Below are 25527 nucleotides of genomic sequence, written 5' to 3'. Positions count from 1 at the left end.
ACAAACCAACCAATTAGACACACCGATCTGTTAATTTATTTTAAGGTGGGCTCAGTGAGAAGAATGACTCAGGTTGCTGAGCAAAAAGATATAAACAAAACAGTCATTAGGCATGTACTAAATGGAGCAACTGATGAATATAAAATGTAATTAATTGTTTAGTATAACAAAATTATATTCATTATGTGTTAATTGTATAAACATTTTGCGATTTTTTTTTTAATTGTGTATACTAATTTTGATTATGAATGATTATCAAGCACATGTGGAAGGTAGTCACTCAGCTGCCTTCCAGTCATTGTTGTGGGAACCAATTTCCCAGCATCTCTGCAGTGAGCCGTAACCGCAACACGTTTGCTGGTTGCCAAGGCAACGTGAAACAGTTAAGACACACTCCATGACTTGGATAGTTGTTAAAGCCACCGTAAGTTAATACTGATAAAGGGTCATATGGAGACAAGTGAACCAGAAAATCGTTCAAGTTTTTTTTAAGTTCTCCAAATGTTGACAACAGGTTATTCGGGGAAAAAATGGTCCACGACGATTTAAGAGTAGAGTGGATCCGGCAGCGGGTATCTGCCGGTTTCAATTTATGGGACAATCCCAGCTGTTTCGACGAACTACTCATCCGGGGAGATGGAGAAGAAGAGGAGAAAATTATCCGGTATTTGAACGTTGTCTCCGAGGAAGATTCACCATCGTGTCTTATGTTTTTCAAAACTATAAGAGAGGAGGAAATTGAAGTTGAAATTGAAGTTGAAATTCCAATCGGTAAGTTGGCACGACGTTGACGTTAACTTTAACTTTAACCGTAACCCTTAACCGTTTTTCTGCACTTCCTCCTGTTGTGAGATCGTGTTTGAAATCCATTTTCAAACCTGTGAAATGTTTTAGTACAGTAGTCTGAAGTTTGTCGACATGTGAATTATAATGTGAATTATAAGACTTCATCTAACTAAAAATGTTTATAACCTCAGAAAGCACGAAAGACTCTTCAGATCCCGACAAGAATTCCTGGATCCAAAGTGGGGCAGAGATAATCTCCGGCTCAAAGGAGACAAATGAAGAAAGTCCCAGCCATGTGAGATCAAACTTTAATTCATTCCTTCTTCTACTAATTAATTTTACATTGTGACTTTGAAATCATTTATCAGTGTATTAGCAGTGGTGAGGATAGAGATGATTAAAAAAAACATTTCTGGTTTTGTGTTTTCAGAGGATTGAGGTTCAAGTGGTCTATCACATTGAGCTTCATGTAGCAGTAAACAAATACCCTGAGAGATTTTTGAAATCCCGTGTCTTCTACTTTATCAGGAACACAAAGGGTGAGAAGACAGTTCAGTGTCATTACAGTAAAGCACATTCAAGCCTCTAATGCATATGAAAAGGATTAACCATGAGATTATTGCTTGTGTTTTAAACAGAGACCATTGTTCAACCACTGGACATGAATGAAACCAATATTCTGATGCCCAGGCTATTTGACATCGGCATGCATAGTGGAGACCCTCTTCAAGTGCTGCAGAACAAACTTGCCAATGTAAAACAAATATAACTCATGCACAACCAACCACAGACAAAAACCTACTGTAACAACTACAGTAAAGCTGTCAGCATCAATCCTGTATTTCAAAACAAATTTCAGATTTTTTTTTTTTTTTTTTTTTGAGTGCATGATGCATATTTTCACTGTGTTCCTTGTCAGATGTACATACCCTTGCTTACTGCCCAGACGAAGATAACTGCTGCAGGCTATCAAAGAAGGCCAGCTTCTTCTCAGGACAAGACCGGTGGAGAGGTTGCAGAGAAGAGTTCGGCGAGGTCAAGTAAGCAAGCTGTGATTCGTGATGAGTTGCTCAACAGGATGTACAAGTTTTTGGGAGTGGTCAACACAACTCTCCAGCACCTTCAAATTCAAGGTTTGTTTTATCTGATAAACCAAGGACTCATTATTTTTGATTTCAAGAAGTTGTCAGCATTTGACTATTAATAACAGTAGGTAAAATATTATTGAACTCTGCAGAGTAATAAGTAAGCCTTATAATAATATAGCACTCCTGCTTATTTTGAATACTCATTGCATATCATTTCATAATAAACAGTCCAATTTAACAGTCGCTCTCTTTGTTGCAGATGAGAACATGCTTCACATCCCTGAACTAGACCTGGAGCCGGACGTGGATGTATTGCTTTCTAATCCAGAGGTGGTAGAGAAGTTGGAGCAGTGTGTGATGAACTGGCAGACTCAGATTACCATTGTTATGGAGGAGCTGCAAAACAAAAAGCCACAGGTTTGTGACCCTTCTTGTATTCTGAGTTTCAACCCAGGCATTCTTGGAAGTATCGAACCCATACTTGGCTTGATGTCAAAGCGTAAAACATACACAGAGATATCCATATTCCAATGTGAAACATTCACTTTCGTTTTTCCTCCAGGCACCTGGTCCTATGGCTGAGATAGCTTTTTGGCAGGAATGTGCAACCATCCTGAGTGCTTGGATTGAGCAGCTCAAACAGCCTGTGGTAAAGAAGATCTTGGAGGTAATGACCAAAGCAGATGCAGGCATTGTTCGAACACTGGAAGGAACGGTTGCTGAGCTTACTAAATACCGTGTGGAGTCAGACGATAATTTACGCTTCCTCAGCACACTGGAAAGACACTTCATGGTGAGCTGCACTTCTTATAACTGCACCATTACTGAATACTCTTTATGTTTATGTCTTACTCTGTTCTTGCCAAGAATATTTTTTAATAGGAATGTGATAATGGATTTTTTCTGCTAGCATCACCGTCACCACTTTCAAAGTTACCATTGTCTGTTGCAGAATCTTGCTACTGGAGCAAATTTTGGCGTGATCCTAGAGACCATCCCTCCTCTGATGGACAGCCTGCAAATTGTGTGGATGATCTCTTTCCACTATAACACAAATGAGCGTATGGTCCCTCTAATGGAGCGTATCGCCTGGCAGCTGTGTGAACGTGTGACTCAAGCAATTGATGTCCACACATTATTCAAGTATGTGTGGATACATCTAAATTTTACACTGGAGGTTCAGATCGTAGTTCAAGACACCAATGTTGTTCAGTAGTCAGGTTGCTAGGTACTGTAGTTTTAATAAAACTTAACAATGTGCTGTGCTTTGGGCAGAGAGGAAAGGGAAGAGGCCAAAGCCAGGGTGGATGAGGCTAAACAGGTTTTGGATCGGTGGAAATCGTCCTACTTTGAGGTGCGTGCTGAAATTGAGGAATCGGGAAGGGATCCGCGCTGGGAATTTGACCGCAAGAGACTGTTTGAGAGGACTGATTACATGGCTTCTGTCTGCCAGGACTTGAACAACGTTTTGCAGGTCAGAGTACATACGCTTCATAAATACTGACCTCTCATTCAATAGCTGAAAAGCAGGTCAGTTTTTTGAGAGAGTTCTGGATTTGTTTTGTGCAGATTTTGGAGGAGTTCTATAACATCTTTGGCCCAGAGCTAAAAGGTGTGACCGGTGACCCAAAACGCATCGATGAAGTGCTGTGCAGAGTGGAGGGTCTGGTTTTACCCATCGAGGAGGTCAGTTTTAATCCTTTCAGCGTCCGTAAGATGAGCAGCTGGAAAATTATCATGCAAGACTTCAACACTACAGTTCAGGTGAGTTTAGGACACGTAGAATGCAGAGGTTGTGAAGAATGTGAGCTCTGGATCCAAAAAAATGTTTAATTAAGTACGATAGTATCAATGTGCTTGTCAGTTAGCTCCAATTCAACTGCATGATTTTCTGTGTGCTGTACCTCAGTTATCAAGCTGCTTCTCTTTTTACATGTGTCTGTTCAGGCCATTGAGGGAGAGGCCATTAACTTCATTGATCAGTCTTTTAAGACACTGCGCTCCTCAGCTGGTGCCTTTGACATGCTCCAGAAATTCAAACACATCCGCTCCAGAAAGACCATCAACAACCATTTGATGGGAAAGTTTAACAACATCCTGGCTCAGTATTGCGAAGAGGTAGTGCACTGTGAAATTAAGAAAAAGTGCTGGTTAATATTTGACTTGGCTGTCAAATTTGAATTACTATCAAAGTTTGCGATACTATCAGATCATTAGAAAGCTTCTGTTGAGGAACAGTGGGTTCATACATGTGTTTTGGAATGTGATGAAAGTAAGGAATGGTACAAACCTAAATAGCTTGCAACAAACTAAACTGCATTGCAACAAACTAAATTTAGTAATTACCTATGAGATTTATTCTGTATACATTTGATACATCATCATCAACCTGATACAGGTTCAGCTTATTGAACTGGTAGTTACTGTCCAGGCAGCCTCATCATTCAACACTGTTTAAAACATACAATTAAAAATGATACTTCATTATTAAAATTTTGAATAGAGTGAGTATAGACTAACACAAGCTCTTTTGTAGGAAAAGCCTAAGTCTTTTTATGTCTTTGTTGTAGGTGGACAGCATAAATGAAATCTTTGAGGCAAAGAAAGACAAACCACCGCTAAATAAGAATGAGCCACCTGTGGCAGGATCCATCAGATGGGTCCGATCTCTTTTCTACCGCATCAAACACACCATCCTTCCTTTCCAGAGAGAGCCAGACATGTGGAAGAGTGAACAGAGCAAAGTGGTGAGTGATTTAACTGTTGCACAGCTGTATAGGTCAGTAAAAATATGAAACTGTTGAGACACCAATATGTTATTGAAACCCTTTATGTAACTTTTGCTGCATTCTGCTCAGGCCAAGGACAAGTATGTGGAAATGGCAATGAAGATCAGAGACTACGAGGTGAAGAAGTATGAGCACTGGCAGGCTGAGACAGAACGCAACTTGCCTTTGCTAATGAAAAGACCCCTTTTGGTCATGATGACCACCAAAAACCAAACTCAGGGAGAGCTGGTATTTACCTCTCACTATTTACTTATAACTCTTACTCAGTATTGTGCAGAATACATATTCTTATTATCTTCTTCTGCCTTTGTTTTTATTTTTCTCATTCTCAGGCTATCTCTAAGGATGTCTCAACAACCGAAGGCAGCCTACAGAGGGGTGTGCAATACCTTGTGAACTTTGCTCCGGAGATCAGGGAAATCATTTCTGAAACACACAACCTTGTGTCCCAGGGCTACCTTGTGCCTTATCTGGTTGAAAATGTTGCCCTACAGGAGCACAAATTCATCATGTAATGATATTCACGTGTATCTTAATGCAGTGTTTACACCAAACAACAAAATCACTGATTAACGTAATCTCTTACCTGACCTGTTTCATCTTTGATCTTAGGTATGTTAATGATCTGAACAACCTTGTCAACTGCTACCACTCTGTAATGGACAGCCTGAATGAGTCGAAGTTCATAATGCTGGCTGAACAGATCAAAGTGGTCAAAAAGGAGATGCTTTTTGGGTGCAAAAGACTCAACTGGAATTCCTCAGGTATGGTGCACACAGAGGCTGAAATGCAAATTCGTTCATGGACACTCATGGTCTGATGAAAATAGTTTTTGTTTACTGAAATCAGGTAACGTGCTATTTGGTTTTAGGTATTCCCGACTTCATCAACCGAGCCATTCAGACTGTCTCTAAATTTGAGTCAGTTGTTAATCAGATTCAGAAGAACGAGAGCGACATTGATTCCAAGTTGCAGTCCATGGCGATGGCCAACTTACTGAAATATCCAGTCCCAGATAAATCAAATGACTTACCAGGTAGAACCACTAGAACAATATTATTTATTGGATATAATAATTCCAACTTATTTTCATTAACTTAATTGTTTTTTTTTCTTCTAAGGCATCAAGCAGTTCTGTGAACGCATTGAACGAGAGCGGGTTAAAACTGTGAATTTGCTGAGCAGGAAGTATGCAGACATTGGACCCCTCATCACTAAAACAGAACATTTGTTTTTGGAAACCAGCAGTGGCAAGGCTACATGTATGGCAGATTATTACGTGTACTGGGAGCACAAGGTGCTAGACTCCCTTATAAAGATGGTGCTGAGGTAATTACATGATGCTAATGTTTTTGAAGTATTTGTGAGCAGTATTAAACACTGGTCCTTTGACATTCTGTACAATATCTGTGTCAACCTTTCTAACATCTGTCTTGTTAACTTTCACATTTAGGAGTATTCAGGCTTTCAACATGGCTCTGATGGGAAATACCGCGCTTTTCCAAATTGATGCCATCCTGTCTGCCCCTAAGATTGTTTTGCAGCCCCAAAGCAATGAGATCTACGGGCTGATCATGCAGTGTATCAGAGACTGTGTAGAGAGCACCAAGGTGGGATCATCGTGATTCTCTTATGCATCATTGCATTTTCCAAAAATATTATTTGTAACATGTTGACACTGACAGCAGGAGTTAACTCTGGCCAAATTTTGTGTTTCAGCAATTTGTGCGTTGGATGCGTGGGACCTGCATTGAGTGCCCTCCACAACGTGTGAGTGGTGAAGATGAATTGGTGACATTTAGCTTCTACAGCGATGTGTGGCAGCATCCTCAGATAAATGAAAGTGTCATGACAGTGTCCCAGAACATCCAGCACCTGCTCCTCTCCGTGGATCGGTACCTCAGCCACTGGAAACGCTATCGGCTTCTTTGGGAAAAAAACAAAACCATTGTCAGTGAAAGGTTTGCTGCCAGAAAACCATCCTGTGTCATGTATGATGATAAGCTGCAGTTCCTTGCACGTATCAAGCAGGAGGTGATGCTGGAGCCCCTGTTCAAGAATGACCACATCATCCATCTAAACCTGGAGCCTCTGGTTCAAACAGTCCATGAGACTGCTGAGTCCTGGATCAGTTCACTAGGTAGCCTGCTCAACAAGCCTACCAAAGAGGATCTCTTCAATTTGAGAGATGAACTCATGGTACTGAATCATGCTACATAGTTTCTGTCATATGTTTTTATAGTAATTATTCTTTGATTTTCATATGTGCTTTATCCTTATGGTTATTTTATTCTCAAGCAACTTTCTGCAAAGCTGAAACAGAGCCCCGACACTTTTGAAGACCTGAAGTCAGTCCTTGGTACCATCTCAGACATCAGGGACATGTCTCTAGATGTGGAGTTGAGATTCATCGATATCAAGGAAAGATACAGAACACTGGCCATGTACAAAGTGGAGGTACTGTGTATTTAATATTAAATTATTGTCCCCTGAAAGCATAAGTTGTTATTGTTATTGTTGCTGAAGTTGTGCTGTGCACTCTATCCATAGGTTGGAGATGATGAGCTGGAGCTAGTAGCCAATATTGGCCGGATGTGGAGTGACCTGTTTTCAGAAGCCAGACAAGTGGATCGAAGTTTGACAGATGTCAAGAAATCATTTACTCACGTAAGACATCAAACCCACACAATCTGCTTAAACAAAAGAAAAAGTACTGTTTTTTACATTTACATTTACAGTCCTCTTCCTGTTCTCCCTCAATACACCCAAAGATTACAAAGGACAAGATTGAAGAGTTTAAGCAGGAGTTGTCCATCTTTGCTGAGAGCTTCAATATGCATGGTCCTGGAGCTGTGGGAGATGACTTGGAGAAAGGTACTTGAGCCTACTTGACCCTTTAAATCCAGAATAATAATGCAAGGCATTAAATCCTGAAAATGTAGTGGGTGAACCAGTCTCTCTCTTTTGTTCTTTGCAGGACTAACCATTATGAAAAAATATGAGACAGACCTTGCCAATATAGTAGCAGGACGACAGGAGCTAGCTAATGCTGAGAAGCTGTTGGACCTACCAGTCACTGCATACCCAGAAGTTATCAGCATGCAGAAGGATATGAAGGGCTTAAGACAAATATATAATATATACAAAGCTCAGAAGGTGGGATGTGGTGGCTGTCAGTTAAAAATTTCAATAGCATATTTGGACACATAATAACGTTCAACTTTTAATACGTAATTTTTAAAATATTAAATGTCTGTCCTCAAATCTTCCAGGACGCAAAGACAGAGTGGTCTCAGACCTTGTGGGCAGATTTAAACATCCAGATGCTACAGGAGGGCATTGAGGGTTTCATCAAAAGCTTGAGGCAGCTGCCCAAAGACGTGCGGGGGTTGCCTGTGGCCTTTTTCCTGGAAGGACGCATGAAGGAATTCAGAGAGTCTCTTCCTCTTCTGCTGGACCTGAAGAATGAGGCCCTCAGAGACAGGTCATTCTTCAGAAAACAAAATTCAAATTAATGATAGTAAATGAAATATTGAAAATGTATGTTGACCAGGATAAAAATACATTTATTTTTATATTTTACGCCGCAGACACTGGAAGGAACTGATGGAAAGGACTGGCACTAGCTTTGAGATGAACCCTGACAGCTTCACTCTGGAGAACATGTTTGCTATGGAGCTGCACAAACATGCAAATGTCATAGGTGACATTGTCACCTCTGCTGTAAAAGAGCTCAGTATTGAGAAGGTGTGAATGATCTCAATCAGGATATAGTGACCAGTTGTATCAGTTTATGAGTGAAATCAAAAATATTTGTATTACTTATAAAAAATATTATCTTACGTGGGTGTGGGTGTGTGCTTCCAGGGAGTGAAGGAGGTGGTGGAGACTTGGGAAAACATGAAGTTCAGTGTGCAGGCCTATCTTAAAGGGACTCAGGAGCTTGGTTCTATTCTGGGTGCAGTGGACGAGATCCTGCAGAATGTGGACAACGATGCCATGAACTTACAGAGCATGGCGGGCAGTCGTTTTGTTGGACCCTTCCTTGGCACCATACAACAATGGGAAAAAGACCTGTCCCTTATTAGTGAGACCATAGAGGTCAGTGACAGTGACCAAATCTCTCCTCACACTTTAGCTGCTCCATTAAAAACCCTTCTGACATTTTTTTTCTTGCACAGGTATGGTTGCTGGTACAACGAAAATGGATGTACCTGGAGAGCATATTCATTGGTGGGGACATAAGCTCACAGTTACCTGAAGAAGCCAAGAAATTTGAAAACATTGACAAAAAGTTTAAAGAAGTGAGTGTTGCCATGATTCTACCCTAATGGAAGCAAAGTACTCTCTTAATGAACATCTCAAAACTAATATAATTTCCTTAATTTCTTGTGTAGATAATGAGTGACGCAGTGAAGGGCCCAAACATTAAGCGGTGTTGCCTGGTTCCCAATCGACTAGCAGACCTGCAGGCCCTGAGTGATGGTCTGGAGAGGTGCCAGAAGAGTCTTAATGACTACCTAGACTCTAAGCGGAATGCGTTCCCTCGCTTCTTCTTCATCTCTGATGATGAACTGCTCAGCATTCTGGGGAGTAGTGACCCCACCTGTGTCCAGGAACATATGATCAAGGTATCATCTAAATGACACTTTTCATACTCATATACTTGTTCAGAGTTGCCAAAAATAATGTTTTCTGTGTGTGAGACACTTTCTTTAATATTTTTCTTTTCTTTGTTCCTCAAGATGTATGACAACATAGCATCTCTGAGGTTTGATGTGGAAAGCAGCGGGGAGACAGTAGCTGGAGCCATGGTGTCTGCTGAGGGTGAGGTGATGGAGTTGAGGCAGCCCATCCCAGTGGAGGGCAGAGTGGAGGAGTGGATGACAGGAGTGCTGCTGGAGATGAGGAGGACTAATCGACTTATCACCAAGGAAGCAATCTTCCGCTACTGTGAAGACATGAGCAGGTGTGTGTAGACAGATTGTGTATATGTGGGCAATTTTGCCTGTGTGTGTGTGTGTGTGTGTGTGTGTGTGTGTGTGTGTGTGTGTGTGTGTGTGTGTGTGTGTGTGTGTGTGTGTGTGTGTGTGTGTGAAAATGAGCCACAGTAAGTGTGTTATTCCCATGTACCTCAGGGTGGATTGGATGTTGCTGTACCAGGGCATGGTGGTGCTGGCTGCCAATCAAGTGTGGTGGACCTGGGAGGTAGAGGATGTCTTTCAAAATGTGAAGAAAGGAGGGAAGTACGCACTGAAGAACTATGCTAAGAAAATGCACCAGCAGATTGATGAGCTGGTAACACGCATCACGCAGCCTATGAAGAAAAATGACAGAAGAAAGATCAACACCGTGCTTATCATCGATGTCCATGCAAGAGACATTGTCGACAGCTTTGTTCTAAACAGGTAAACCTCAGCCAGTTTTAGCTTTATTCATGCACATGACAGTGTAATTCATGAGTTTGAGAGTTAACTTTAATTAAAAAATCGAATTCCTTTTCCAGTATAATGGACGCTCGAGAGTTTGAATGGGAAAGCCAGCTAAGGTTCTATTGGATCCGGGAACACGACAACCTATTTGTGCGTCAGTGCAGTGCTTCGTTCTCTTACGGATATGAATACATGGGGTTGAATGGCCGACTGGTTATAACCCCTCTGACAGACCGGATCTACCTCACCCTCACCCAGGTCTGAGAAGCTTTGCACACTTGTATCAACAAAACAAATTAATGAAACGCCCAAGCACACACATGGAAATTGTTCTGTCAGCTTCTTTTAATAACAGGACATTGCTGAATGTGGGTGTGTATTTGCGCCGTAGGCCCTCTCCATGTACCTGGGTGGAGCTCCTGCTGGACCGGCTGGTACAGGAAAGACAGAGTCCACCAAAGATCTGGCCAAGGCTTTAGGCCTGCTCTGTGTGGTTACAAACTGTGGTGAGGGCATGGATTACATGGTAAGAAGCCTACACTTGAAGAGCCAGCAGCTGCTGTATCTTAGTATCTAAAATCTGTTCTGTGACATTTTCCTGAGAAAGGGCATCAAATTGTTTACATAATATTTCACATTTAAGATATTACTGTGTGTTGGTTTTGGCCAAATAATAAATACATACCTTAATTTATAAAACAAATGTATTTAGAAATACCTTGTTTGAAACTCCTCTGTGTATGTCACATGTAAAAAATGCAACCACACCTCTTGAATGACAAGAGGTGTGGTTTCTGTAATTAGGCTTGTGCACTTATGTTCATGTGCTTCTGGGCATGTGCTAGAAAAACAAAAACATCCTGCTCTCTTTGTGTGCAGGCTGTGGGTAAGATCTTCTCTGGCCTTGCCCAGTGTGGAGCTTGGGGCTGCTTTGATGAGTTCAATCGTATCGATGCCTCCGTGTTGTCAGTTATCTCCTCTCAAATCCAGACCATCCGCAATGCTCTCATTCTGCACCTTAAAAGGTTTCATGTAAGTCTGTTGTAGTCATACAGAATCAGTAATGAATACATTCAAAATTATTCCAAATTATACCAATTTATATTTCATATGAATTCAAACATATTAAAGATAAATAGAGATAGACAGTTTTTTCTCTCGTGGACCTTGATTCCCTCTAAACCACCTCCTTCTCACTATGCACATAGTTTGAAGGCCAAGAGATCAGCCTGGATGACCGCATGGGGATTTTCATCACCATGAACCCGGGTTATGCAGGACGCACAGAGCTGCCAGAATCAGTCAAAGCCCTCTTCAGGCCTGTGGTGGTCATTGTGCCTGACCTGCAGCAGATTTGTGAGATCATGCTCTTCTCTGAGGGCTTCCTAATGGCCAAGGTGAGGGACACACACACAAAACTCAAATGTCATTTTTGATATTAAGCTGATGCGCTTATAAATATGAGAATCATATTTAATGAATTACTTTAGGAATGAAAAGGCAATTTTTCATATAATCAACAATAAATCTGTAACTCTACGGTGAAAATTGCTTATTGCTTACCCACACGTGTACGTTTCTTACCGAGTATTATGCCTCTTCACTTATTTTCAATTCAGGTTCTGGCAAAGAAGATGACAGTACTGTATAAGCTGGCTCGTGAGCAGCTGTCCAAGCAGTCACATTATGATTTTGGCCTGCGGGCTCTGAAGTCTGTCCTAGTGATGGCAGGAGAGCTGAAGAGAGGCTCACCAGACCTCAGTGAGGTAGAGACCAAAGAACATTTTTCATGAATCATTTTCATATAGCGAATAGAAAACTTCTCCCTTTGGCTTAAATTCAGTATGGAACTAAGGAGTTATTTGTGATCCCACAGGTATAGACTGAAGCTTGATTACTACTGAGAATATTTTGGGAATTTGTTTAGATTACCCAGTGCAAGGTGTGGATAAGATTTTATGACAAAGATTCAGGTATTGTCCATCATTTGTAGTCTTTTTGTTGTTTATTTGCTGTTATTTTCATCTTTTCTGTCCACAGGATGTGGTGTTGATGCGTGCTCTCAGGGACATGAACCTGCCAAAGTTTGTGTTTGAGGACGTGCCTCTGTTCCTCGGGCTGATCTCAGACCTGTTCCCTGGGCTGGACTGCCCTCGTGTTCGCTATCCCAACTTCAATGATGCCGTGGAAGAAATCCTGCAAGAAAACAAATATGTCATGCTGCCTAACCAGGTGTGTGATCAGCCTCTTAGATCAGATTCTTTGAGATTCAGACTTTCTTACACAAATTAAAGACTGTTGAGTTTCAGTGACAAAGATTTCATTTCAGCATATGAGTGGTTAGATGTCAATATACCCTATTCTTTATGCACTCTGTGGTTTCAGGTGGACAAAGTGGTGCAGATGTATGAGACAATGATGACCAGACACACAACTATGGTTGTGGGCCCAACAGGTGGAGGGAAATCGGTTGTCATCAGCACATTATGTCAAGCTCAGACCAAGTCAGTGTCAGTTCACACAACCTTCCTGATCTTTTGTTTGGACAACTGTAACCTTTATTTATCTCCTCATTAGATTGGGATTGCAAACCAAGATGTATCCCCTGAACCCTAAAGCTATGAGTGTCATTGAACTCTACGGTGTTCTGGACCCTGACACTCGAGACTGGACTGATGGGATCTTATCCAACATCTTCCGTGACATCAACAAGCCTACTGACAAAAAAGAGCGAAGGTAAGAAAAAAAAAAAACTTAAAGGAGATATTTAATGAATATGTTTATAAAGATGTGCAATATACCAGTGATGTCATTCACTCATACACTGAGAGAAGAAGAAAGAATTCCTGTGGATGCACTTTGACTCACAGGTACATCCTGTTTGATGGGGATGTGGATGCTCTGTGGGTTGAGAATATGAATTCAGTGATGGATGACAACAAGCTCCTCACTCTAGCCAATGGAGAACGGATCCGCTTACAGGGTCACTGTGCCCTGCTTTTTGAGGTTTGTCTGAATTTCAACATTGCTGTCCGCAGAATACCTTCCTGTACAGTTTTCTGAAAGGCAACATTCAGAGAACTAAAAAAAAAAACTTCACCATTACAGGTTGGAGATCTGCAGTATGCTTCTCCTGCTACTGTTTCACGCTGTGGGATGGTTTTTGTTGACCCCAAAAACCTGCGATATACCCCATACTGGCAGAGATGGGTGAACTACAGAACAGACAGGGTATGGGAAAAAAAAAATACAAATGTACACTGTAATAACTGTAATTGCTTAAAATGTAATAATATCTCAACTCTGCCCTTTTTTCTAGGAACAAGAGGTGCTCAACAAACTGTTTGAGAAATATGTGCACAGCTCTGTTGACATGATTGTGGATGGTATTGTTGATGGGAAACAGGGCCAGAAACTGAAGACGGTTGTCCCTCAGACAGATCTGAACATGGTAGGTTAATCTCATCCATCTCACATGGACTCCAATACCTGAATTGATGTAGTTATGCGTGAAGGATTGTATGTAGATTAGTATCATCCCATCCTCAGGCTGCTTGCATTAATGGTGCTTGTGTTGTTGGTATGTTCAGGTAACGCAGCTGTGCTTGACACTGGATGCGCTGCTTGAGACTGAGAGCAGCAGTGCTGAGGTCCTGGAGTGTTACTTCCTGGAAGCTCTGTATTGCTCACTAGGTGCCACATTGCTGGAGAGTGACAGGATCAAGTTTGATGAGTTCATCAAAAGACTTTCCTGCTTCACCACAGTGCATGATGAGAAAGCCCTGGCTGGACCTGGTGAGATCCCAGGTAAGAAGCAAGAATTTATATGTATATAATTATGAAATTAGCAGGCATTATCAAGATTATGCATTTTTAATATATTGTTTTAGGTACAGCTTGATTGTGGTCAATATTTCATATTATATACTAGAGAACATGGTTAGGAGATGTTCAAGTGCATTTTATTGTGTCACTTTTCTCTCTTATTATTCATAACAAAATGCCTGCATCCATCCAGGATACCTCCCGACTCTGTATGATTTCCATTTTGATGGAACACAAGAGAAATGGGTTCCCTGGAGTTCCTTGGTCGCCAAATACATCCACAGCCCTGAAACAAAGTTTGCCGATATCCTAGGTAAAGATCTGTTCTGTGAGCCGTGAGGACAAATGGAGTGTCCTGCATACATGCATATGGATTTAAACTTTTTAGCCCTCCCAAGCTCCTTCCTCCACTTTGACCTCCTCAACCTCCATCTTTGTTTTAGTACCAACTATCGACACCACGAGAGCCAGCTGGATCCTGGAGCAGATGGTGAAGATAAAGAGGCCAGTGCTTCTGGTTGGAGAGTCTGGCACTTCCAAGACTGCCACCATTCATAACTTCCTTAAGAACCTCAATTCAGACTCAAAGGTTCGTTTACTATCTAATGTCTTATCCATGTCTTAGAACATTATGTCATTTGAGTTTAAATTCTTTAAATTTCTTCCCTTCTGCTTCTAGATTACTCTGATCATCAACTTCTCATCTAGAACGACTTCAATGGACCTGCAGAGGAACCTGGAGGCCAATGTGGAGAAAAGGACCAAAGAAACCTATGGGCCTCCTATGGGGAAGAGACTGCTGGTCTTCATTGATGACATGAATATGCCAAAGGTACCTGCTCCAACCTCTCAACCAAGTCTCGTACTTCCCTGTACTGTGGTTAGTAACAGCGCTTGTATGCTTGACATGATTGTAATACTATATGCTTGTCCAGGTGGATAATTATGGCACACAACAGCCTATCGCACTCCTGAAGTTGTTACTGGACCGAGGAGGCATATATGACAGAGGGAAGGAGCTAAACTACAAAATCCTCAAGGACCTTGGCTTTATTGCTGCCATGGGAAAGGCAGGAGGAGGGAGGAACGAGGTGGATCCCCGCTTCATCTCGCTCTTTAGTGTCTTCAGCATCCCCTTCCCTGCCATGGAGTCACTGCACCTGATCTATGCTTCCATTATCAAAGGCCACACCAGAGTGAGTATCTCTGAATCAAGCCCTATCAGAATCTCAGTCATTAATACATAGTCACTCAAATTTAATAAATCTGATCAAATATTTTAGCCGTTTGAAGACGCCATACAGAAGGTTTGTGATAAGGTCACCTTCTGCACATTGGAACTGTACAACAACATCATCAAAGATATGCCACCCACTCCCTCCAAGTTCCACTACATCTTCAACCTGAGGGACCTGTCAAGAGTCTACAATGGACTGACCCTCACCAAACCTGACAGGTCTGATCAAGCACTTTTACTCTATGAACAGGTCAACGGAGGTTTTGCAGTTGGAGGTCTGTGTTTCAAAATGTTTTTGCTTTACCTGACTCCTCTCAAACAGGTTTGTGACTGTCACCCAATTTGTGCGAGTGTGGAGAAATGAGTGCCTGAGAATCTTCCATGACAGACTCATTGATGAAACTGACAAGGCCTTGGTAATAATTAGTAATTGTAACAGTCGATATTTACTGTAGGTTCTTCTTTGTATTGACTGCAGGGACAAATACATCACGTGTAACTGTTACTCCAGCTGTAATTGTATAATCTACTTTAGAAAATAGCTTTGTGGTGTTGGATTTCAGTTTTCAAACCAGTGTACCTAATGTGTGTTTTTGCCATCAGGTCCAAGGCCACATAAAGAACCTGGTTGAGGAGCATTTCAAGTCAGACATGGAAGCAGTCATGAGGGACCCAATTCTTTTTGGAGACTACAGGACAACCCTCAGTGATACTGAACCAAGGGTCTATGAGGACATACAGGACTATGATGCTTCAAAAGCCCTGTTTCAGGTATTGCCAAGTTGTAATAGTATAATAATATGACAGTACTTTTTTAACAGCTGTAACAGTTATCTACTCGTACATTTTGTCTTTGACTATAATGAAAGACCTGTGTTTTTGTGCTCTGCAGGAAATTCTAGAAGAATACAATGAGAACAAGACAAGGATGAACCTAGTACTGTTTGATGACGCTCTGGAACATCTGACCCGGGTGCACCGCATCATCCGCATTGAGCGAGGCCATGCACTGCTCGTCGGTGTGGGGGGCTCTGGCAAGCAGTCCCTCACCAGGCTCGCTGCCTTCACTGCTGGATGTGAGGTTGTAAAACACATGATTGTGTGGTAAAGGGCAAATGTTTCCTGGTGATGAATACATTTCAATTACTTACTATAGAAAAAAAAGTCATAAATGCTACAGTTACGCTTTTCATTAACATATTGCAACATACAATGCAGAAACAGTAGTCTTCTGACTTTAAGGAGCTTGAGAGGTTGAGCAGCATTTAACTATATTTGCAAAGAAATTTCCAGCAATCAGTAATGGAATCTGATTTTCTCAGGTGTTTGAGATAACACTAAGCAGAGGATACAGTGAGTCAAACCTCCGTGAAGACCTGAAGACACTGTACTTGAAGCTTGGCATTGAAAATAAGAAGATGGTGTTCCTCTTTACTGATGCCCATGTTGCTGAGGAAGGCTTCTTGGAGCTCATTAACAACATGCTCACTTCAGGTTGGATATCACCCTAACTTCCTGGCTCACAGTACGTTTGTCTTTCTTAAAAGCTACAGCTGTAGTGCTCTCATCTTGCTCTCTCTCTCTAGGCATTGTTCCTGCGTTGTTCCCTGATGATGAGAAGGAGTCAGTTCTCAACCAGCTTCGGGATGAGGCTCTAAAGATGGGAGCAGGCCCTTCTAAAGAAAGTGTGTGGCAGTACTTTGTCAACAAGAGCGCCAACAATCTACACATTGTTTTAGGCATGTCTCCAGTTGGAGACACCCTGAGGACACGCTGCAGGAACTTTCCAGGTGAAATATGGTGTCAGGCCTCAATTAATTGTAAGATAATTTCTGATTTTGTTTTACAAACTGTGGATACTTTTTTCTCAGGACTGATGAACAACACTGTGATAGACTGGTTCCTGCCGTGGCCTCCACAGGCATTACTTGCAGTGGCTCAGTCTTTCCTCGGTGTGTCATTACGGCCATTTCTATCTTTTTAAAATGCATTTGTTATGGAAATGTTTGCCATTTAAGGGTTTATTTTCTTTAGTTGTGATGAGACAGTTTATAATTCTCCTGAAATATTATCCCTAAATCTAGATGTTTTTTTTTTAAGTATTCACAAAGTTTTGTTTTAATTCTTTTCTTTTTAACAGGTGAAAATCCAATGATTCCTGAGGCACACTCTGCAGAAGTGATAGCTCATGTATGCATGGTCCATACTTCTGTGGGTGACTACAGCAAGCTATTCCAACAGAAACTCAGACGTAGTAACTATGTTACTCCAAAGAACTACTTGGACTTCATTAACACCTATTGTAACCTCTTGGAAGAAAAGGACCAGTATATCCTGGGTGAGAGGATGGAACATGTTATAAATTAGGTGCCTCTGTGGGGAGGGTTAGATGCTACGTGGGTATGCAGTAACATGTTTGTGATGATTTGAGGCACTTTGTTTTGTGAACTTCCAGCTCAGTGCAAGCATCTAGAGGGAGGTTTGGATAAACTGAAAGAGGCTAGCGAGCAGCTAGCTGAGTTGAATGTCAAGCTAGCAGAGCAGAAAGTGGTCCTCGATCAAAAGTCCACAGCTTGTGAAGCCCTGCTGAGTGAAATGGCTGCAAACACGACTGTAGGTGAGTTACTGCATCTGTTGACCTGCGATTATAATAAACACAGTGTACTGCAGGCTTCCTAAAGTAGAAGCAGCTGTCACAAACCTCATATGATTACCTTTTCCTTATAGCCAAGGAGAAAAAGAAGCTGGCAGAAGACAAAGCCAAAGAGATTGAGGAGCAGAACAAAGTGATTGCTGCTGAGAAGAAAGAAGCTGAAAGTTCCTTGGCTGAGGCTCTGCCAGCATTAGAGGCTGCCCGCAACGCCCTGCAAGACCTAGAAAAATCTGATGTCACAGAGATCCGGTAAATACTCAGATTGTTTTCATTCTGTGGTTGAAAAAGCTAGCAATGAGGACAGACACTCATACTAAACCTCTGCAAAGGAAGATGATAGATGGTAGCCCAAAACTTACTGTATAGGAGGTTGATTAATATTTTAGAATTTTAATCGAGCAACTGATCAGTTTTGCAAAAACCGGGGCTTAACATACCTGACAAAAAAAAATAAAAAACAAACTTACACCATCTGTTACTCTATCCTCTCTCTCTGTCTGCCTCTCCTGCTGGTCCATTGTGCAGATCCTTTGCCAAGCCACCCAAACAGGTGCAGGTGGTTTGCGAGTGCATCTTGGTGCTGCGTGGCTACAAGGAGATCAGCTGGCAGTCAGCCAAAGGGATGATGTCAGAAGCTAACTTCCTGCGCTCGCTGATGGAGATGGACTGTGATTCCATAAATAACAACCAGGTCAGGACTGTCAAAGGTAAGTCGGCTTCATGAACAGCAGAAAGTCACCATAAAAAACGGCAAACAATAAAACCAGATAGTGTAGGCTATATGACAGTGGCATTTGCATTTTCCAAGTATGCCACAGTTGTTTTCTTTGAAATTTCCCCTGGCAAGGCTTCCTGAAGAACCTCCAGACGAGCTTTGAGGAGATGCAAGCCATCAGTAAAGCTGGCTCAGGAATGCTCAAATTTGTCGAGGCTATCATGGGTTACTGTGACGTTGCCAGGGAGATAAAGCCAAAGAGAGAGAAGGTAATGTAAGGTTTGAAAGTGCAATTATATCATGCTCTATAAGAAGGAACACAGATTAAACAGCCATATTTCCAACATTTCTTTAGGTGGCACGTCTAGAGAAGAACTTCTTCCAGAGTAAGCGGGAGCTGGAGCACATTCAGCGTGAGCTTAGCAATATCCAGCAAGAGTTGCAAACTCTCGGAGAGAAGTACCAAGCTGCTATGGAGGAGAAACAACTGCTACAGGAGGAGGCAGAGCTCATGGAGAGGAGGCTGGTGGCTGCCGACAAACTCATCTCAGGCCTGAGCTCTGAGAATGAACGGTGAGGCTGTAAGAGACACAACACATGGAGTCACAACACTTGCCACTATGAGCTTAATCTCCTTTCCTTCATCCCTTTATGTCTCTACCACTCACTCTTTTCAACTGTCTCCACTCAGGTGGACAGAAGATTTGGAGGAGCTGAAGCAGAGGCGCGTGCGTCTCCTGGGTGACTGTTTGATCTCTGCTGCTTTCCTGAGCTATGAAGGAGCCTTCAGCTGGGACTTCAGGAATGAAATGGTTTACCAAGTATGGGTTAAGGACGTGCAAGAGAGAGGCATCCCCTTGAGCCAGCCTTTCAAAGTGGAAAACCTTCTTACTGATGAAGTAGAAATCAGCAGGTGAGAAGGCGTGTGTGCTCACAACAGATTTTGAAAATCGAAACATGAGAAGACAATACTGCAATATGGATTTGTCCTATCAAGAATCAGATGTTGTGGTAACAGGGCAGGAGCCGATTGCAAATATGTGGATTCATCTTTATTTTGGCAGTACTTGACTCTGATTAAGGGGACTGTGGGTTTAAGTATGTGTTAAATAAATCTGCAGATGGGTCTCAGAGGGCTTGCCTCCAGACGAGCTGTCAGTGCAGAATGGGATCCTCACAACCAGAGGGAGCCGATTTCCCATGTGTATTGACCCTCAACAGCAAGCCTTCAACTGGATTAAGAAGAAGGAGGAAAACAATAACCTCAAGGTACAAAAAGTTTCATGCTCATATAGGTTATGTGTTCCCATGTTACATTCCCACTGCTGACATCCCCAGAATCAGCACTTTGCAAAGAGTCACGACATGAGGTCCTGACATTGTGGTCATCCTTTTATCCCCAGATCTCATCTTTCAATGATCCAGACTTCCTGAAGCAGCTAGAGATGGCCATCAAATATGGTTTCCCTTTCCTTTTCCAAGATGTGGATGAGTACATTGACCCTGTGATTGATAATATCTTGGAGAGGAATGTGAAGGGAGCAGAGGGCAGACAGGTCATTATGCTGGGTGACAAGGAGGTGGACTATGATCCCAACTTTAAACTGTATCTCAACACCAAACTGGCTAACCCCAAATATTCCCCATCAGTGTTTGGAAAAGCCATGGTCATTAACTATGCTGGTAAGATCCTTTGCCATGGCAACCATAGTTTGTGTCTATAAGTTTTGAACAGAGTGTATTAAATACTTTATCTATGTCTGTCCTTTTTTTGCATCTGTGTTACATGTAGTGACCCTTAAGGGTCTGGAGGACCAGCTGCTGAGTGTTATCATGGGCTTTGAGAAGAAGGAGCTGGAGGAGCAGCGTGAGCGTTTGATCCAAGAGACAAGCGACAATAAGAAGCTGCTGGAGAACCTCGGGAACTCCCTGCTCAGAGAGCTGGCCACATCTACAGGCAGCATGTTGGATAACACAGAACTTGTTTACACATTAGAGGAAACAAAGTCAAAAGCCAGTGAGGTCAGTTTGACAACAGTAAGGATCAGTGAACACATGGAAGAACAACAGTTTCACTCAAGTCATTAATCTAATTTTTCCTGTTTGATGTTGTTTTCACCAGGTATTTGAGAAACTGAAGCTGGCTGAGAAGACATCCGTGGACATTGATAAACTCAGAGATGGTTACCGACCTGCTGCCAAGCGCGGTGCTATTCTCTTCTTTGTACTGACAGAAATGGCTCTGGTAAACAGCATGTACCAGTACTCTCTAGCCTCCTACCTGGAAGTGTTTGACTTTTCACTGCGCAAATCTCTGCCAGACGCTGTTCTGCCCAAAAGACTGAAGAACATCATGAACACTCTGACATACAGTGTTTATAACTATGGCTGCACAGGTAAAATACTGAACTCCAGTTTCTTATAATAAAGCACAGCATTTATTATTATTTTGTTGATGTTATAACCTGAAGTGCCTGCATATCCCTAGGTCTGTTTGAGAGACACAAGCTGCTCTTTTCCTTTAACATGACCATCAAGACTGAGCAGGCAGAAGGGAGAGCACCTCAAGAAGAGTTGGACTTCTTTATTAAGGGTGAGATATCCAGAGCAGTTGAACTCCTGTAAAATGTTTAAATCGAATATTTAAGTGATCACAAACGTGTATGCATTCAATGTTCAAAGCAAATTTTCATGTTTTTCTACCTGATGTGTGAAGGTAATCTATCCCTGGAAAAGAGCAAGCGCAAAAAACCTTGTGAATGGCTTCCAGACCAGGGCTGGGAAGACATAGTGAAACTCGCAGAGCTCTTTCCTGAGCAGTTTGGCTCTCTGCCTGATGACGTGGAAAAAAATTCTACTGACTGGAAGTCTGTAAGTGACCACAGAGACAGACTCACTGTGTGCATTTCACTTATTCGGTTGAGAGTTTAAACCACATTCTGGTTTTTTTTTTTTTCACATCAGTGGTATGACTTAGATGGACCAGAGCAAGCTCCATTCCCCATGAAATATGAGAAGGACCTGTCAGCCTTTCAGAAGCTGCTGTTGCTGCGCTGCTTCCGTGTTGATAGAGTCTATAGAGCTGTGACTGACTACGTCACTGTCACCATGGGCGAGAAGTGAGACTGTTTCTATTACAGTATTGCAGTTTTTGTACATATAAATATATAAAATATATGTGTGTGTGTGTGTGTGTGTAGGTGTGTGTATCATATATATTTCAAGCCCTGAGTTTCAACATGTCTTCCCATATTTCTGCTCAGATATGTCCAGCCGCCTGTTATCAGCTTTGATGCAATCTATGAACAGAGCACACCTTCCTCCCCCATTGTCTTCATCCTGAGCCCTGGCTCTGACCCAGCCAGTGACCTCATGAAACTAGCTGAGAGATCAGGCTTTGGAGGCAACAAGTTCAAGTTCCTTGCTATGGGTCAAGGCCAAGAGAAGGTACTGAAGAATTCTTTGACATGTCACAGCTATGAAGCTTTATAGAGTGATGAAGTGAAATAAGTATAGTTATAAGTAGCTTATAAGTAGCTATAAGTAGTCACAATAAGCAACAACAAAAAGTGAAGAAGCTGAGTGTAATTGTCTTCTGTACCTGTGATAAAGGTAGCACTACAGCTGCTGGAGACAGTGGTGTCCCGCGGTCAGTGGTTGATGCTACAGAACTGCCACCTGCTGGTAAAGTGGCTAAAGGAACTGGAGAAGGCCCTAGAGAGGATCACCAAGCCCAATCCCAACTTCCGCTTGTGGGTCACCACCAACCCCATAAAGGATTTCCCCATTGGCATCCTGCAAAAGTCTCTGAAGGTGAAAAACATTTTCTCTTCTTTGCCTTCAGCAGGGTTTTCGTTAGATTGTTTGTAAATGGCAGGGTTAACTCTCTAAGATTCAGTAGTGGGCACCAGGATTTCCTCAAATAGGTTTTGTATTTAAGTGTTTTTATTCTACAAGTTGGGAGTTGATGAGTCATATACTTCTAGTACTTATCAAATACGTTTATGGAAACAGGTGTAGTAGCTCCTTTAACCCATCTTGTTTGAACACATTCACACTTATTTGTAAAAAAAAAAAAAAAAAAATCTTGAAACAAGGGAAACTGTACTGGGAACATCTGAGTGTATGAGTTATCTTTATAAATATTTTTTGTGTGTGTGTTTACATGTTGCAGGTAGTGACAGAGCCCCCGAATGGACTCAAGCTCAACATGAGAGCCACATACTCTAAAATCTCCCATGAAACCTTGACCAAATGCCCACACCCTGCCTTCCGTAGCCTGGTGTATGTGCTGGGCTTCTTCCATGCAGTGGTTCAAGAGAGACGCAAATACGGCAAGATTGGCTGGAATGTCCCCTATGACTTCAACGAGTCTGATTTCTTTGTAAGTTGAACAGGAGTCATTTACAATGTGTTGGAAATAATTGATTTAGTTAGATTGTTAGTCTCTATTTAAGTGCTATAATATCAGTTAAATTTCACTTTTTAACTATTTAAACAATGTAACTGTGCTCAACAGGTGTGTATGGAGATCCTGAACACATACCTGACCAAAGCTCACAACCAGGGAGACAGCAATATTCCCTGGGGAAGTCTTAAATACCTTATTGGGGAGGTTAGACTAAATTCATTGTGTTTTAATAAACTTTATATCTGTTATCCAGCAGGCTGATGCTGTAAGCTTAATATGTGTTTGTAATATTTCATAGGTGATGTATGGTGGCCGAGCCATCGATAGCTTTGACCGCAGGATCCTCACTGTCTACATGGATGAGTACCTTGGAGACTTTCTCTTCTACACCTTTCGGCACTTTCACTTCTTCAGCAACAAGGATGTAGATTACAAGATCCCTCCAAATGGGCCCAAGAAAGTATATGTTGGTCAGTTATTATTATTATTATTATTTTCACTACTTTACATTCTCTTACTTTTTCTTCTCTTACTAAGTTAATATCCCTGTCATGTGTTACAGATGAGATTGAGACCCTGCCACTGGTAAACACACCAGAGGTACTGGGCCTTCATTCTAATGCAGAGATAGGATACTACACACAGGCAGCTAAAGACATGTGGACTCACCTAATAGACCTGCAGCCTCAGACAGGTATGATTTGACATCTTTCATGTCTCTCGCCTCTTGATTTCTATGGCTGATTTCCCTCCTCAACACTGAACTCAAAGAGTTCAAAGCCAAAGAGCATGCCTGGAAGAAATGTTTTTTTATTTTTCAGAAGGAAAAGGTTCCACACTAATGATGGGTGTTTGCTTTATTCTCTTTTCTACTATTCTGCCAAATGCTTTCTCTCTTACTGCCTGTGCACACACTTTTATGCGTCAGGTGAATCTGGTGGAAGCATCAGCAGGGATGAGTACATCAGCCAGGTGGCCCAGGACATTCAGAACAAACTTCCAAAGTTATTCGACATGGACGTGATCCGTAAAAAGTTTGGCACCGCCATTTCCCCGACCTCAGTGGTGCTGCTTCAAGAACTAGAACGCTTCAACAAACTAGTGGTCCGGATGCAGCGCTCTCTGGCTGAGCTGCAGAGGGTGAGGAGGAGGGTCAGACCACAACAAGATATTTGGAAAACAAACAGGTTTGGATTCGTTCTAATTCTCTTGTATCCCACAGGCCTTGGCTGGTGAAGTGGGTATGAGCAATGAGTTGGACGAGGTTGCTCGGGCCCTTTTTAATGGTCAGATCCCTGCCATTTGGAAGAAGTTGGCACCTGACACGCTTAAGTCACTCGGCAACTGGATGAGCCATTTCAAGAGACGTTATGAACAGTATAGCTATTGGGTGAGGACGGACACTCATTGTCACAGATAACCTCTTACATGTAGCCCTCTGCATTATTTTGGAATTACAGAATAGATAACTAATGAGTTGAGAAAATATTTTCATGTCTGATGTATCTGTGTGTCTTGTGTCCACCAGGTGGACGAGGGAGAGCCAAAGGTAATGTGGCTATCAGGACTTCATATCCCAGAGTCCTACCTGACTGCCCTGGTCCAAGCTGCTTGCAGGAAAAATGGTTGGCCTCTGGATCTTTCCACATTGTACACACAAGTGACCCAGTGCCGCAGTGAGGAAGAAGTCAGTGAAAGACCTGGACAGGGTAATGAAATAACACTTAACCATTTGCAGAATGATTAATGGTGAGCTATTAAAGACTGATAAAGTCTTTTTTCCTGCAGGCTGTTTTGTGTCTGGCCTGTATCTTGAGGGAGCAGACTGGGACATGGAGAAGGGCTGCCTTGTGAAGAGTAAACCAAAAGTTCTGGTTGTTGAACTGCCCATTCTCAAAGTCATACCCATAGAGGCACGCCGCCTCAGGTTACAGGTGTGAACCACAGGCACTACATACCTCCATACTATACTTTAGTTCACAGTTTTGATGTTTTTCCCTAACAGTCGTGTGTATTTTTGTACCACAGAATACGCTACGGACACCAGTTTACACAACATCCTTGCGGAGGAATGCAATGGGTGTGGGGTTGGTGTTTGAGGCAGACCTGTTCACCACCATGCACATCTCCCACTGGGTGCTCCAGGGAGTCTGTTTATGCCTCAATCCTGACTAAAAGACAGCCCTCAGCCTCACTGAGCTGCTTAGCTTTCACACAGTCTGTTCTGGCATGTTAATGAATAAGGGTGAGAAAAGACTTATTGTGAAAACAAGTAAGTTATGATCAAAGAGTTTGCAAGTTTTCAAAAATGAACTGTCTTTAGAAAACTTGATGGGACTAATTTTCTTCCTCATTGTTTTCATTATTTACTCACTAGAGGGCAGCACACAACAGTACTGAGCTCTTCACTCTGGGCAGCAGCTCCAGGGATTTCTCTTGTGTTCACATTGGGCTTAAGTGCCAGTAGGCTACAGTGGGTCAGATTCTTTCAAGCATAAAAGCCTGCTACTGTTTGGTAATAAATAACTGTTTACAACTCAATGCAATCAACTTTTTTCTTTCTTAAAAAAATGTTCAGAATTGTCTGTTCT

The 25527-nt window shown here is 42.1% G+C and overlaps 1 protein-coding gene across 1 annotated transcript; it reads left to right on the top strand.

The window, feature by feature from the left end:
• Window positions 1-530: 530 nt before the first annotated feature.
• dnah10 (dynein axonemal heavy chain 10) lies at window positions 531-25111 on the top strand. The gene is made up of 78 exons (XM_041042001.1): window positions 531-771; window positions 978-1081; window positions 1217-1325; window positions 1425-1540; window positions 1706-1919; window positions 2134-2291; window positions 2437-2667; window positions 2827-3017; window positions 3150-3348; window positions 3444-3638; window positions 3822-3992; window positions 4445-4621; window positions 4733-4852; window positions 4996-5174; window positions 5276-5427; window positions 5535-5699; window positions 5785-5992; window positions 6117-6273; window positions 6383-6862; window positions 6962-7120; window positions 7214-7330; window positions 7435-7537; window positions 7641-7819; window positions 7936-8147; window positions 8254-8410; window positions 8531-8764; window positions 8845-8967; window positions 9061-9294; window positions 9409-9632; window positions 9802-10071; window positions 10170-10353; window positions 10487-10621; window positions 10975-11127; window positions 11304-11492; window positions 11715-11861; window positions 12136-12327; window positions 12481-12599; window positions 12673-12831; window positions 12966-13101; window positions 13204-13326; window positions 13415-13546; window positions 13686-13902; window positions 14114-14233; window positions 14364-14509; window positions 14600-14752; window positions 14856-15116; window positions 15204-15376; window positions 15480-15573; window positions 15761-15928; window positions 16050-16238; window positions 16480-16651; window positions 16744-16947; window positions 17029-17109; window positions 17298-17495; window positions 17613-17774; window positions 17885-18059; window positions 18336-18517; window positions 18658-18794; window positions 18881-19098; window positions 19217-19438; window positions 19647-19794; window positions 19929-20208; window positions 20318-20547; window positions 20648-20921; window positions 21014-21118; window positions 21242-21396; window positions 21490-21644; window positions 21789-21972; window positions 22138-22338; window positions 22700-22909; window positions 23045-23140; window positions 23235-23406; window positions 23499-23630; window positions 23865-24076; window positions 24159-24326; window positions 24465-24645; window positions 24725-24870; window positions 24965-25111. The coding sequence occupies exons 1-78, from the start codon at window positions 531-533 to the stop codon at window positions 25109-25111; spliced, it is 13716 nt and encodes a 4571-aa protein (XP_040897935.1).
• The last annotated feature ends 416 nt before the right edge of the window (window positions 25112-25527 follow it).

The sequence above is a fragment of the Toxotes jaculatrix genome, chromosome 7 (genome assembly GCF_017976425.1).
Source record: "Toxotes jaculatrix isolate fToxJac2 chromosome 7, fToxJac2.pri, whole genome shotgun sequence".
Lineage (NCBI taxonomy): Eukaryota > Metazoa > Chordata > Actinopteri > Toxotidae > Toxotes > Toxotes jaculatrix.
The sequence above is the reverse complement of the archived record's forward strand: the minus strand, read 5'-3'. Positions and strand labels throughout refer to the sequence as shown.

Bases quoted from the DNA above. Each gene is read 5' to 3' on its own strand.
- dnah10 (XM_041042001.1), top strand. From the start codon at position 531: ATGGTCCACGACGATTTAAGAGTAGAGTGGATCCGGCAGCGGGTATCT. The intron at 11,493-11,714 runs GTGAGGGACACA...TTTTCAATTCAG, and splicing joins AGGGCTTCCTAATGGCCAAG to GTTCTGGCAAAGAAGATGAC. The intron at 13,547-13,685 runs GTAGGTTAATCT...TGGTATGTTCAG, and splicing joins CTCAGACAGATCTGAACATG to GTAACGCAGCTGTGCTTGAC.